The sequence below is a fragment of the Oncorhynchus gorbuscha genome, linkage group LG04 (assembly GCF_021184085.1).
Source record: "Oncorhynchus gorbuscha isolate QuinsamMale2020 ecotype Even-year linkage group LG04, OgorEven_v1.0, whole genome shotgun sequence".
Taxonomy (NCBI): domain Eukaryota; kingdom Metazoa; phylum Chordata; class Actinopteri; order Salmoniformes; family Salmonidae; genus Oncorhynchus; species Oncorhynchus gorbuscha.
In genome coordinates, this window is record NC_060176.1 from 45,432,880 (window position 1) to 45,448,974 (window position 16,095).

The following is a 16,095-nucleotide window of genomic DNA, read 5'->3' on the forward strand; positions in this document are numbered from 1 at the left end:
AGGAAAAAAGCAACTGCAGCTCGTATTTGCGGACCACGACGAAAAAGCGGCAACATAGATGAATGAATAACAGCGCACATGGGAAACAGAGCTTCTAATGTGATTAAAGCAAAAATAGCCTACATGAAAGTAAGAGAGCAAACATGGTCTCTAGTTGAGGTATCCTGGCTTTGCATCAGTTCAAAAGATTGACAAGTGACGGAAGTGACCGCCTGGGATCTGTGTGGGAGAGCTGGGCAGATCAGCTCAATCAGACCGCACAACTGAAAGATGCAATCCTCTCATTGCCAGAATTGACATGAAATATACTTCATGCATGCTTATGATTGGACAAAACAAATGAAAGGAGAAAAAGGAGCGTCATGTCAAATTAATGGCCATTAGTCTGACGTGGAATTCACATGTCGTCACATTTTCGTTGACTAAAATGAAAAGTAATTTGCAATACTTTGTTTTTTCCGGGGCATCTCGTCTCTTCATCATTATAGTTTTAATAAGGAAAAATAGGTGGTTGACGTATTTTTCATCCTAAAAAAGTGTTGATGTAATTAACACTGGCACAAATCAGGAGGAAGGAGATATTAATGAGACATAACACGTATTTCTTATTGGGGTGCAGGGCAAGGCACTGGAGTGACGAACCACCCTTGCTGCCTCCACCTGGCCGGCTCCCCTCTTTCCCCTGTGATTCTCTGCCGCTGACCCTATTACGTGGGCTGAATCACTGGCTTACTAGTGCTCTTTCATGCTGTTCCTAGGAGGGGTGCATCACGTCGTACCAAGCTTTTTTCCGTTACACTCGACTTGAGTGGGTTTAGTCACTGACGTGATCTTCCTGTCCGGTTATGTTCTCCCTCGTGCTCGTGCGGTCAAGAAGATATTCGTGGGCTATACTCAGCCTGGTCTCAGGGTAGTACATTGGTGGTCTGTTGATATCCCTCTAGTGGTGGGGGGGCTGTACTTTGGTAAAGTTGGTGGGGTTATATCCTGCCTGGTTGGCCCTCTACGGGGTATCGTCGGACGGGGCCACAGTGTCCCCTCACCCCTCCGGTCTCAGCCCCCAGTATCTATGCTGCAATAGTCTATGTGCTGGGGGGGCTAGGGTCAGTCTGTCCTATCTGGTGAAACTCTACGGCCTTATCTGTTGTCCTGTGTGAACTTAAGTATGCACGCTCTCTTCTCTCTATGCCGATCCAGTTTCTGCTGTTTTGCCTGTGGCTATGGAACCCTGACCTGTTCACCAGATGTGCTAACGTGCTACCTTGTCGTGCTGCTGCTCCAGTTTCAACTGTTCTGCATGCGGCTATGGAACCCTGACCTGTTAGCCGGACGTGCTACCTTGTCCCGGAACTGCTGTTTTCGACTCTCTCTTCTTTCTCCCTCCTTCTCTCACCCTACTGCACCTGCGGTGTCGACCTCTGAATGCTCGGCTATGAAAAGCCAACTGACATTTACTCCTGAGGTGCTCACCTGTTGTACCCTCTACAACCACTGTGACTATTATTTGACCCTGCTGGTCATCTATGAACATTTGAACATCTTGAAGAACGATCTGGTGTAAATGGCCATGTACTCTTATAATTTCCACCCAGCACAGCCAGATGAAGACTGGCCACTCCTCAGAGCCTGGTTCCTCTCTAGGTTTCTTCCTAGGTTCCTGCCTTTCTAGGTTCCTGCCTTTCTAGGGAGTTTTTCCTAGCCAACGTGCTTCTACATCTGCATTGCTTGCTGTTTGGGGTTTTAGACTGGGTTTCTGTATAAGCAGTTTGTGACATCAGCTGATGTAAAAAGGGCTTTATAAATACATTTGATTTCATATGACTCCCACGAGGAGCCTAAGTCAATGCATCACAGGAATAAATAAATTCCTATATGGTTGTGCAGTGGTTCGTCCTGTAAAAACTGCAGCGTAGTGCAGCACAGCTTGCGTGGTGCCGCAGATTCTATGGAACGTTATTTAAGTGCCAACCACTGGTGCCATTAATGTTATTGCTAGTTTGACCACCAGAGGGCATCTTTGAGAAGCATTTTATAGCCTTCAATAGTGGCTGTAGTAGAGAATTTAAAACCTTTTTTTGTAAGAACATACTACAATGGGACTGATTTTAAGAAATGTTGCTTAATTCATTTGATTAATATTATGGTGTTTCTATTCCAAGAAAAACCTCTTTGTTTCCCTAAGGATGATATGGAAAATATGGTGCTGTACAAAGTGACAATCAGGAGTAGGCTACAGTGCTGGGCTACTTAGCTAAAGAATCCCTGTGTCGTGCGGGCACGCGGGAGACCGGGGTTCAATTCCCCGACAGGGAGGAAGTAGGCTGTCCTTCTAAATACGAATTTGTTCTTAACTGATTCCATATGTGTTATTTCATAGTTGTGATGTATTCACTATTATTCTACAATGTAGAAATAAAATAAAAACCTAGAATGAGTAGGTGTGTCCAAACTTTTGACTGGTACTTGCTTAATTAATTTGCTTAATATTATGGTGCTTATATTCAAGGAAAACTAAAAACCCTCTGGGTTTCCGTTAGGATGAAACGGAAAACATGGCGCTGTACAACGTGACGGTCGGGAGTAGGCTACACAGTCCCGGGCTATTTAGCTAAAGAATCCCTGTGTCGTGCGCGGGCTTGTGGGAGGCCAGGGTTCAATACCACGATGGGGAGGAAGGAGTAGGCTGTCCTTGTAAATAAGAATGGGTTTATAACAGACTTGCCTAGTTAAATAAAGGTTACACTAAGAGCATAACATTTCTACACCATAATTTTTGTCTAACTAAATAACACCTACACCACTTTTAACAGCACATGACTCAACACTAGTGAGACTCATGTCGCCAATGGCAGACCTACACTATATCGAAAAATATGACGTGACTCTCCGCCAATAATTACACATACATTTGAGGATTCTAATAATGGGCTATTATAATACTGTACACTGTGTCCAGGTCAGGATAACCAAAACATTTCTTTATTAACCTCTTGCTTCTACCTGGCACGCAGGCGTCCCATCTAGAGCTCTGGAAATGCAAATGCGCTACGCTAAATGCTAATAGTATTAGTTAAAACTCAAACATTCATTAAAATACACATGCAGGGTATTGAATTAAAGCTACACTCGCTGTGAATCCAGGCAACAAGTCAGATTTTTAAAATGCTTTTCGGCGAAAGCATGTAACACCACAAAAGACCCGCAGGGGACTTAAAATAATTTGCATATTCGGCGCTACACAAACCGCACAATAAAATATAAAACATCCATTACCTTTGACCATCTTCTTTGTTGGCACTCCTAGATGTCCCATAATCACTATTGGGTCTTTTTTTCGATTAAATCGGTCCATATATAGCCTAGATATCGTTCTATGTAGACTGTGTGATAAATGAAAAAAAAATAGCGTTACGTAACGTCATTTTTTTAAATTCAAAAAGTCGACGATAAACTTTCACAAAACACTTCGAAATACTTTTGTAATGCAACTTTAGGTATTAGTAAACGTTAATAAGCGATCAAATTAATCACGAGACGAAGTGTTTTCTATAGGGATCCATCTTGAAATACTGTCCGTATTTCTCAACCAAAATATCCGGTCGGAGACCGGAAGAAATGGGCTGTCTCTTGTTCGTTTGACCAAGAAACAAATCCTAGGCAAATGACAAGACTGTTGACATCGTGTGGAAGCTGTAGGTACTGCAACCTCAGCCATATTTAATGTCTTTCGCCCATAACAATGGGTTGAAGCGGCGGATGGATATATTTTTTCACTTTCAGTGATCAGATTTTCCTGCACTTTTCAATGAAACGCACGTTATGTTAAAGCCACAGCCGTGATTTAACCAGTTTTATAAACGTCTGAGTGTTTTCTATCCACACATACTAATCATATGCATATACTATATTCCTGGCATGAGTAGCAGGGCTGAAATGTTGCGAGATTTTTAACAGAATGTTCGAAAAAGTAGGGGGTAAGCTTAACAGGTTAAAGACTATCAGAAAGAATGTTGGTACTTAATGTAATGGTGAGATATATGTTCTTCCTCTCTGTTTTTGTTTTATTATTTCACTGCCATACTGTGTTTAACTGTGTTTGATCATGTCTAGCCATCTTGTCTCAAGAGGACCACAATGGAAATAAGTCCCAGACTCTATTGTGTGTTATCCTCAATGATTTTATTCATGTGCATTTATGGCTTTTTCAAGTTTTATGTGAGCTTGTTTTTTTAAATGGTCGAATTAATAAACTAAACTATTTATTTTGATCCAAAGCCATGAATGAGTGAGTCAATCAGCTTTATGTAGGTGCCGGCCATCAACTTGATAATATATAATGATATTTTGGAGGTTATTTCGAAAGTGAGCAATTGTAATCTGAATAAAGGCCAAAATAATATTTGTAAAGGCCAAAACATGTATTTATATATTTAGAGGGAGAGAAACGCTGGGCCAATTGTGCACCGCCCTATGGGACTCCCAATCACGGTCATATGTGATACATAATAATAATGCTACTTAACTTGGAACGTAACTTAGAAATACAGTTGACGATAGAATTCTCCCCCTACCCTCCATCTAGGCAAGTCCATTGTCCAGTTACCTGTTTGAATAGCGGGAACGTTTCCCTAGTCAACGCCATTATTAATGCATTGCCCCTTAAAGTGTTGCTCTGTGCTACCAAGTATGGCGGGATGGGGGACCACCCACCCACCCTCCCTCCTCCTCCTCCTCTGTTCCCCATGGGCAGTCTGTCTTCTGTGCTCTGCAGCCCATCCCATGCCCCCTGCCCTCGTGCCTTGAACCTCGTGCATTTTCAGTGGATACAGCTGGAGAACTGCAAGGCAATCCCATTGTGTGCCCTCGGGAGCCATGACAGATATATATTGTCCTGCCAATAACAGGGTTAATAATATATCTGTGAGAATATCCAAGGGGCTTTTATATCATTCTAAATTAACAATCAATTTGTTTTGTTTTTTTAAATGGTATTTTGGAGATTATTTCATTTTCAAATAACGTAAAATGAACGAGAAAAAGGCCATTCTTGAACATGGGGTGAGACATTGCTACTAATTTGTAAATAAAGCCAGTTTGTTATTTAGAATGATTTATTTCTGTTTTTAGAGGGGGAGAAACCAAAAACCTACAGTCATCTCATCGGTCTCCCAGTCGAGGCCGGCATGGGTATTGAACCAGCATCTGTAGCAAGACAGCTGGCACTGCCTTAGACCGTAGTGCAACAACAGTTTTAGTAAGTAATACTTAAGTCATGCACAATTATCAGTTTCTATTTAAGTTTATGTCGCCCATTCATTGTCAGAGACACAGAAGGACCCAAAAGCATAATTAGTGCTCCAACTCCCCCTTGCGCTGGTCTGGAGCAATGAAGTGGTGACGCAGGGTACCGTCCTAAACCACAAATTACCTCTAAGTACCTCAGCATAATCACAAAACATTTAGTTGAGCAACCACTGTATGTGCCAACCGGTAGAGCTGGATCTGAAAAAATGCTTGTGTGTAGTAACAGTATACTCACTCTAAATGTTAAAATCACATTTTAGATTATGTATATATCTGCTTGTATGGGCGCTATTGTTAGAGCTGTACTGCTCTCTGCCATTAATCATATTAATATCAATACCTCACATCTCATTTCAACTTCCATGAAATGTGATCACTGTACTAGTTTGTGTTCCCCCTTACTAATTCTAAATCACTAACTTGCAACATGAAAGCTAAACCCATTGACCAAATATCTTGATGGATTACATGACCGTAATAGAGGCCTTCAATATGGGATCAAAACGCACTTATAATATCATGCCATTTCTGAGGGGGCATTTCTTTCGGACTCCAGAAAATGGCTGCTGACTGGTTTACAATCTATTCTAGAGTGTTGGTCCACAATATAATTCAGAGAATTCCAAAGCATTACTTGGGTGCACTTTGGCTTTACCTAGTCAGCACTAGCTTTGTAGTCAGCACACATTAAGAGTACACTAACATAGAGTTACAAAATTCCAGTATGTTTCCCCAAATTCCCAGAAATCCTGCTTGGAGTATTCTGCATTTGCTGCTTATTCTCCTCTGATTCCGGGAATCTTCCAACTAGGATTTTTGGAAAACCTGGGAATATTGAGAAAGTTAACAGAATTTTGCAACCCTAGTTGTGTTGATTAGTGAAGGTCTCTCACCTTCTCGTAGTGTGTCTCCATACAGAGGAAGATCGTGTAAGCTGTGAGACAGGCCAGACAGCCCTCCAGATACGACGAGCCTCCCAGCTTCTCTGCCTCAGCATACAGGTTGTTCAGCGTCCTCACAGTCTCCTCAAACTGCTGCTTGTCAATCTGAAACACGGGACCAATCAAGTTGTGTCTCAAATAGCACCCTATTTCCAATATAGTGTGATACTTTTGAACAGGGCTCATAAGGCTCTGGTCAAAAGTTGTGTACTTTATAGAGGGAATAGGGGCGCCATTTGGAAAGCAACCCAAGTAAAATCAAAAACTGCTTCTGAGGATGATACACATGGTGAGATCTAAAGAAAGGCAATCAAGATAGAAAAACACATCACATAGTTACTATTTTAGATGATCAAATGGAGTGTTAGATAGCTAACAAATGGAAAGTTAATTATACATTCTTTTCATCCTTTTCATCCTCGGTATAAATGATGAGTGGTTTGATTCGAATCGTGTTTTTAATCAGAGCATGTTGCATCTCTCTCCACTTTTGGCAAAATAATTAGGAAGGCTTGGCCGTGTGCTCACCGCATGTTTTCACTTTATACCGCAGCAGGAGACACCAAAACCTCTAGTGAGGAATCTGACTGTCTCTCCTTATCTACTGGCAGACTAGCTAGTTAAAAAAACAACTTTCCCAGTGTTTCCATCAATCTGGTGATGTTAGCTCTAGTGTTGCCGATATGAGAGATGCAATGTGGTTCTAACAGAGTTGAAGCCATTACATATAATAATTCCGGACAGAGTGGAACTAAGGGCTGGCTAACACTACCATTCACTCATCACGTCAGGTCAGGCCTGCTCCACTGAGGAGAGGCCAAGGGCCGTTGGACCACTGGAAGTAGTGAAGGGTGTTTTGACTGAGTGTTGGCGTGAGTCTCCACTCTGGTCTCCTCAGCAGGCCTAATGGAGTGAGACTGCATCCCAAATGGCACCTTATATAGGAGTACTACTTTTGACCAGGGCCCATTGAGCTCTAGTCAAAAGTAGTGCACTTTATAGGGAATAGGGTACCATTTGGGACACAACCTGAGAAGAGCGGACTGCAGACCAGACCAGATGAAGGGAGCAGCCAGGCCTTCTGTGCCTCTGAACAGCCTCCAAGTTATGCTCCCATGTGCCCAAGGAATGTAACAACAAGCTCCAACAGATCAGTGGTCTTAGGCATGTTTGGTGCCCGCCGTGAGGAGTCTTTGTTATCCCTCTAATTTCCCCATCTGAAGGCTGGGATTCAAACCACATTTCTCCTTCGTCTGAGAATTTTTCCATTACGTTAGATGCTGTGATTTTAAAAGTGTAGATGTGCACTTTAGGAAGTATGTGCTATGGTAGTAGTATTAGACGATAGATTAATCGTGCCATGTCACCCACCATCTCAGATTGATCTGAAATGGTTTCTGTAGTTAAAATAATATTGCAGGAATGTTTCTAAATAAGTTCAATAAATAGTATAGTACCCAACATTCGATTCGAACAAACCTCTTAACAATGATTAAGATTCAAGGAATCCAAATAAATCATAAAAAGCCACCCAAAACCCACCCCAATAGCCAGTATAATTTCTCTGTTTGACAAGTAGTATGAAGCTATGGCTTGGAGTATTGTTTATTGAGACTATATAATATATTCTCAGTAAATGTGTTGATGTCACCCCCTGTTTAAAGAAATTAGCAATTGAAGTAGCCATTGAAATTTGCCATTGCATTTTTCCTCAAAGATTAGTGTGAAAGTACCAGGCTTTGACCACAAGATCTCGCTGTTCCTGCTACTGCCACACACTTTTATCCTTTTTGTTGGTTTCTTGTGTTTATCAAATGGATCACAACATTTTCTTTGCAAATTTGGGTTGAAAAACAATAGCTTTTGCTCATGATGAAAATATATTATGTGGTTAAGTCAAGTCAGTCTTCCATGAAAGCAATTTAGTTTGTCCTTCTCTTAGCAACCTAATGCTTTAATCCAGCTCTCCTTGAATAGTTAAACAAGTGGCAGCTCTCTGAAAGGGCTTTCCATATGGTGCAATTCTCATATAAGGCCAAATATTTCCTGGAGAAATGGGCAGTTACTAAATATTGTGACTACCCTAATACAAAAATACAATTAGAAACCATTTCATGGTAGTCTTGTGTTTTTTTTAATACATGTTGTGTGATAAGTGACATTTAACATTAGACCCAACCCAATACCATTAAAACACTATACAGTGTGTGTTTGTGACTTTTACAATTGAAGACCCATCGAAACCATTCGAACTGCTGTAGTCTAATGGTTTGCTTGCTCACCAGGAATGGTCTAACTCAGGGAAGCGCAACTTTGAGAGGGGACACAAAAGATTGGAACTTGTCATGAAGGCCTGCAGTTTTACAGCTAATTTCCTACAATTCAACATTTTGGCCATATTGTTGAGATTTTAATATGATATGAGTGAGATAGTCAATTGTTAGTCAATGGAACACCCACCCAATCCGTAATTCGACCATGATTACTAGAAGTTTAGATAACTGGCCGTCAGACTAATTTACCAATCTAAAAAAATAAATTGTTGACATGGGTTGATTGAGTGACTGTCAGTGACTGACATAAGAGAAAAACTGTTGGATGCACAACCAAATTTCTAAATTGCACCTAAACGCTCAACAATTGGTCCACGGGCCGCCAGTTGCCCATCCCTGGTCTTACTAATCCCAAACTTTTTCAAAGGGGAATAAACCACACATACAGGGGCCATTTCCTGGACACAGATTTAGCCTAAGAGAAGAATAAAGTGAATTATTTTAATTGTTGACTACCTTGAATTGTGAGGATAACCACACAATTTATTTCCATCATGAACAGAAACTATTGGTTTTTTACCCAAAGTTACAAAGAAAATTGTGATTCATTTAATAAAAGAGAGCAGAAAAATATAACAAAAGTATAAACACAACATGCAACAATTTCAAAAGATTTTCCTGAGTTACAGCTCATATAAAGGAAAATCAGTCAATTGAAATAAATTCATTAGGCCCTAATGTTGTGAACGACTGGGGATACAGATATGCATCTGCTGGTCACAGATACCTATTTGTGGGAACTGGAACATGCTATCGTACAGGTTGATCCAGAGCATACCAAACATGCTCAATTGGTGACATGTCCGGTGAGTATGCAGGCCATGGAAGAACTGGGACATTGGGGCCGGCAGGGGATGAATTGCACAATAATGGGCCTCAGGATCACATCACCGTATCTCTGTGCATTCAAATTGCCATCGATAAAATGCAATTGTGTTTGTTGTCCGTAGCTTATGCCTGCCCATAACATAACCCCACCATGGGGCACTCTGTTGACATCAGCAAACCGCTCTTCCATACAAGACAATACACTCTGTCTTCCATCTGCTCGGTACAGTTGAAACCAAGATTAATCCGTAAAGAGCAAACTTCTCCAGCGTGCCAGAGGCCATTGGAGGTGAGCATTTGCCCACTGAAGTCGGTTATGGTGCCGAACTGCAGTCAGGTAAAGACCCTGGTGAGGATGAGGAGCACGCAGATGAGCTTCGATGGTTTCTGATAGTTGTGCAGAAGTTATTCGGTTGTGCAAACCCACAGTTTCATTAGCTGTCCTGGTGTTTGGTCTCAGAAGATCCCACAGGTGAAGAAGCTGGATGTGGAGGTCCTGGGCTAGCGTGGTTACAGTTGGTCTGAGGATGTGAGGCCAGTTGGATGTACTGCCAAATTCTCTAAAACAACACTTATAGTGGCTTATGGTAGAGAAATTAACATTAAATTATCTGGCAACAGCTCTGGTTTACATTCCTGCAGTCAGCATGCCAATTGCACACTCCCTCAAAACTTGTCCCCAGCACAAGGTGCATGTTGTTTAATCAGCTTCTTGATATTCCACACCTGTCAGGTGGCTTGATTATTTTGGCAAAGGAGAAATGCTCACTAACATAGAGGTTTTTATATTTTTTTATATTTCACCTTTATTTAACCAGGTAGGCAAGTTGAGAACAAGTTCTCATTTACAATTGCTACCTGGCCAAAGCAGTTTGACACATACAACAACACAGAGTTACACATGAAGTAAAACACACATACAGTCAATAATACAGTAGAAAAATAAGTCTATATACAATGTGAGCAAATGAGGTGAGATAAGGGACGAAAAGGCAAAACAAGGTCATGGTGGCAAAGTAAATACACTATAGCAAGTAAAACACTGGAATGGTAGATTTGCAGTGGAAGAATGTGCAAGGTAGAGATAGAAAGAAATGGGGTGCAAAGGAGCAAAATAAATAAATACAGTAGGGGGAGAGGTAGTTGTTTGGGCTAAATTATAGATGGGCTATGTACAGGTGCAGTAATCTGTGAGCTGCTCTGACAGCTGGTGCTTAAAGCTAGTGAGGAAGATAAGTGTTTCCAGTTTCAGAGATTTTTGTAGTTCGTTCCAGTCATTGGCAGCAGAGAACTGGAAGGAGAGGCGGCCAAATTAAGAATTAGTTTTGGGGGTGACCAGAGAGATATACCTGCTGGAGTGCGTGCTACAGGTGGGTGCTGCTATGGTGACCAGCGAGCTGAGATAAGGGGGGACTTTACCTAGCAGGGTCTTGTAGATGACCTGGAGCCAGTGGGTTTGGCGACGAGTATGAAGCGAGGGCCAGCCAAAGAGAGCATAAAGGTCGCAGTGGTGGGTAGTATATGGGGCTTTGGTGACAAAACGGATGGCACTGTGATAGACTGCATCCAATTTATTGAGTAGGGTATTGGAGGCTATTTTGTAAATGACATCGCCAAAGTTGATGAGCGGTAGGATTGTCAGTTTTACAAGGGTATGTTTGCAGCATGAGTGAAGGATGCTTTGTTGCGAAATAGGAAGCCAATTCTAGATTTAACTTAGGATTGGAGATGTTTGATGTGAGTCTGGAAGGAGAGTTTACAGTCTAACCAGACACCTAGGTATTTGTAGTTGTCCACATATTCTAAGTCAGAACCATCCAGAGTAGTGATGCTGGACGGGCGGGCAGGTGCAGGAAGCGATCGGTTGAAGAGCATGCATTTAGTTTGACTTGTATTTAAGAGCAATTGGAGGCCACGGAAGGAGAGTTGTATGGCATTGAAGCTCGCCTGGAGGGTTGTTAAAACTTGTTATGGCTGCAATCCCACTAACGGGATAAGTGTCATCAACAACCGCTGAATAGCATAGCGCTACATTTAATAAATATTATTACAAATATTTATATTCATGAAATCACAAGTGCAATATAGGAAAACACAGCTTAGCCTTTTGTTAATCCACCTGCCGTGTCAGATTTTTAAATTATGCTTTACATCGAAAGCAATCCAAGCGGTTGTGTAGATTTAGCGATCGCACGACAAAACATTAAGTACACTTAGCATCAGGAAGCTTGGTCACGAAAATCAGAAAAGCGATCAAATTAATCGTTTACCTTTGATGATCTTCAGATGTTTTCACTCACGAGACTGTTCCACAACAAATGTTCCTTTTGTTCTATAAAGATTGTTTTTATATCCAAAATACCTCCGTTTGTTTGTCGCATTATGTTAGGAAATCCACAGGAAAGAGCGGTCAATGCAGAACGACAATGCAGACAAAAATTCCAAAGTTTCCATAATGTCCACAGAAACATGTCAAAGTTTCTTATAATCAATCCTCAGGTTGTTTTTAAAATATATAATCAATAATATATCAACCGCAAATGTCTTTCACAGTAGGAGAGGGAAAAGCAATACCTATCCAAACTCATGTGACCACTTGACGCGATGTTATCGTTCTGGCTCATTTTTCAAAATAAAAGCCTGAAACTATGCTGAATACTGTTGACACCTTGAGGAAGTGATATGAAAAGGAATCTGGTTCATATCCCTTTAAATCCAGCAAAGGGAGGCTATGGAACATGGAGTTTTCAAAATAGAAGCCACTTCCTGTTTTGATTTTCCTCAGGGTTTTGCCTGCAATATCAGTTCTGTTATACTCACAGACAATATTTTTACAGTTTTGGAAACTTTAGAGTGTTTTATATCCAATACAAATAGAAATATGCATATATTAGCAACTGAGACTGAGGAGCTGGCCGTTTGCAACCATGACCAGCTCTGAAACCAGATTGCATAGCGGAGAAGGTATGGTGGGATTCGAAATGGTCAGTAATCTGTTTGTTGGCTTTTAGAAAAGGCAGGGTAGATATAGGTCTGTAGCAGTTGGGGTCAAGAGTGTCTCCCCTTTGAAGAGGGGGATGACCACAGCTGCTTTCCAATCTTTGGGAATCTCAGACGACACGAAAGAGGTTGAACAGGCTAGTAATAGGAGTGGCAACAATTTCGGCAGATCATTTTAGAAAGAAAAGTTCCAGATTGTCTAGCCCGGCTGATTTGTAGGGGTCCAGATTTTGCAGCTCTTTCGGAACATCAGCTGACTGGATTTGGGAGAAGGAGAAATGGGGAAGGCATGAGCGAGTTGCTGTGGGGGGGGGGGGTTCAGTGCTGTTGACCGGGGTAGAGGTAGCCAGGTGGAAAGCATTGCCAGCCGTGGAAAAATGCTTCTTGAAATTCTCAATTATAGTGGATTTATCGGTGGTAACAGTGTTTCCTATCTTCAGTGCAGTGGGCAGCTGGGAGGTGTTCTTATTCTCCATGGACTTTACAGTGTCCCAGAACTTTTTTGAGTTTGTGTTGCAGGAAGCAAATTTCTGCTTGAAAAAGTTAACTAGCCATAGGATGTTTTTGTGGTGGTTAGAGGTAAACAAACTAGTGCACAAAATTAGATAAATAAGCTTTTTGTGCGTATGGAACATTTCTGGGATCTTTTATTTCAGCTCATCAAACATGGGACCAATGCTTAACATGATGCGTTTATATTTTTGATCAGTGTAGATAAAACGGTGTGGCAATGGCAGGAACAGCGGCATCTAAAGGGGGACAAAACTGGTACTGGTACTTTCTGGGGGGAAATGAAAGCTACTTCAAATTCACTGAGAATACATTACATATTATGAATAAACAATCCTCCAAGCCGCTGCTTCTTACTACTTGTCAAACATAATGTAATGATATTGTATACATATATTTTTTTAAATGTAACCTTTGTTTAACTAGGCAAGTCTGTAAATAAGAATTTCTTCTTAACTATGAAGGCCTACACCAGCCAAAGCCCTATGGGACTCCCAATCACGGCCGGTTGTGATACAGCCAGGATTCAAACCAGGGTGTCTGTAGTGACGCCTATAGCACTGAGATGCAGTGGCTTAGACCACTGCGCCACTCGGGAGCCCATCATTTAATATTATGTGAATCCTATAAGTTAAAATGACCGATTTGGGTGCAATCAATTAGCTTAATGTAATCAGAGATCAAACTATATTTCAATAAAATAACTACAGAAACGATTTCAGAAGATTTTGAGATGGTGGGTGTCAAAATCCTCTTTCTTGTGCTTTTTGTGATGGAATGACCCAGATACCATCTTAAACAACTTATTTAGCCTACTTTGCATCAAGCGATCTACTGTAGATCTGTGAATTCGAAGAAGGGGGAAAAAAGGGAAAGGTCAAACATGTGCAAATTGGAAGTGGAGGAAATTTGACAGCATTATCAATTTATTTCACTGTCCCTGGCAGGTCTGGCTAGCTATCTGCCAAATACAATGAACAATTTTCCAGATATTTTCTTCTAGCTAAACTTAAGATAGAAAAAGAACATGTAAAAATGTATAATAACAACAACTAAATAACCTTAAATAGAGGTCAAAATCATCAACACAATGTGCTGCCCCATGATCTATTCCAGCTAAAGAGCAACATGAATCCAAAGTTGAATAAAATTAAGTATTTTATTAAATTGATGAACGAGGTATTTTGTCACTCCTGAGATTTGAAAAAGAAAGAAAATAAAATCTTGACAAGGTGAAATAAATATGACTGTATAAAAAAGAACAAGCTCACTTAAAATGTTTGGCAGTACGTTGTCTATGATATATTATTCTAGCAAGGGGATGGGAGAAATGTTGGAAAGGTTTTTTATGATGAGGCACTGTAGCTGTGGATGGACTCCCTGAGGAGTAGCATGATGTATTTCTTCAGCAGTGGTATGTGTAGTGAATCCTACAGGAAAACAAGTGTACCAAAGAGAGACCACCCAATCAACAGGGAAGTGCCATTAAACCCAAAAGCTGTGTTGTAAAACTACTCTTTTCATGTGACACATGAATGTCAACCCCCCCATTTTGCTAGCAGCACATTTTGTATGTGGGCATGGAACAGGTGGAGGCAGTTTTCCTCATGGACCTGCTTCATTCCATTCCCTGAATCATTACCAAACACTGTTTTTTAAACCAGTCACTGCTCTCAAGCATAACAGGATAAAGGGTAAATACTAGATCAGTGAAAGTGTATTGGAGTCATCAGCTGCACTTGATGTTTTCTGCTCCTAGACTTCTGCTAACCCCACACGGCTCTAACTGAAAGGAGATGAGAGATTCTGAAAGAATTCAGACCCCTTGACTTTTTCCACATTTTCAGCATTATTCTAAAATGGATTACATCATTTTCCCCCCTCGTCAATCTTCCCTACAACACGCAATAACGACAAAGCAAAAACAGGTTTTTAAAAATTTTAACAAATGTATTAAAAATAAGAAAGCATTCAGACCCTTTGCAATGAGATTAGAAATTAAGCTCAGGTGCATCCTGTTTCCATTGATCATCCTTGACATGTTTCTACAACTTGATTGGAGTCCACTTGTGATAAATTCGATTAATTGGACATAACTTGGAAAGGCAAACACCTGTCTATTTACAGTGCATGTCAGAGCAAAAACCAAGCCATGAAGTCGAAGGAATTTTGTCGAGGCACAGATCTGGGGAAGGGTACCAACACAATTCTGCAGCATTGAAGATCCCCAAGAATACAGTGGCCTCCATCATTCTAAAATGGAAGAACCAGTCTCGGTGGTTTGGAACCACCGAGACTCTCCTAGAGCTGTCGGCCCGGCACCACTGAGCAATCAGGAGAGAAGGGTCTTTGTCAGGGAGGTGACCAAGAACCCAATGGTCACTCTGACAGAACCTTCCAGAAGGACAACCATCTCTGCAGCACTCCCCAAATAGGCCTTTATGGTAGAGTGACCAGACGGAAGCCACTCTTCAGTAAAAGGCACATGATAGCCAGCTTGGAGCTTGCCAAAAAGCACCTAAAGGAATCTCAGACCTTGAGAAACAAGATTCTCTGGTCTGATGAAAACAATATTGAATTCCTTGGCGTGAATGCCAAGTGTCACTTCTGGAGGAAACCTGGCACCATCCCTACAGTGAAGCATGGTGGTGGCAGCATCATGCTGTGGAGATGTTTTTCAGCGGCAGGGATTGGGAGACTAGTCAGAATTGAGGGAAAGATGAACAGAGCAAAGTACAGCGAGATCCTTGATGAAAACCTGCTCCAAAGCGCTCAGGACCTCAGACTAGGGGGAAGGTTCACTATCCAACAGGACAACGACCCTAAGCACACAGCCAAGACAAGGACCTCAGACTAGGGGGAAGGTTCACTTTCCAACAGGACAACGACCCTAAGCACACAGCCAAGACAACGCAGGAGTGGCTTTGGGACAAGTCCTTGAGTGGCCGAGCCAAAGCCCGGACATGAACATCTCTGGAGAGACCTAAAATATCTTTACAGTGACTCTCCCCATCCAACCTTGTAGCGTCATACCAGAGAATACTCGAGGCTGTAATTGCTGCTGACAATACTTATGTAAATGTGATAGCAGTTTTTTATTTTTAATACATTTGCTTTGTCATTATGGGGTATTGTGTGTAGATTGATGAGGAAAAAAACAATTTAATACATTTTAGAAT

At 41.3% G+C, this 16,095-nt stretch overlaps 1 protein-coding gene across 2 annotated transcripts in view; it reads right to left on the reverse strand.

Moving 5' to 3' along the window:
• LOC124034140 (golgin subfamily A member 7-like) overlaps window positions 1-16,095 on the reverse strand; it is a 39,605-nt gene that overhangs the window by 10,791 nt on the left and 12,719 nt on the right. For both annotated transcript variants that reach the window (XM_046346908.1, XM_046346907.1), the window contains exon 3: window positions 6,198-6,350. In XM_046346908.1, coding sequence (XP_046202864.1) covers window positions 6,198-6,350 — 153 coding nt within the window. The remainder of the gene's footprint in view (window positions 1-6,197; window positions 6,351-16,095) is intronic.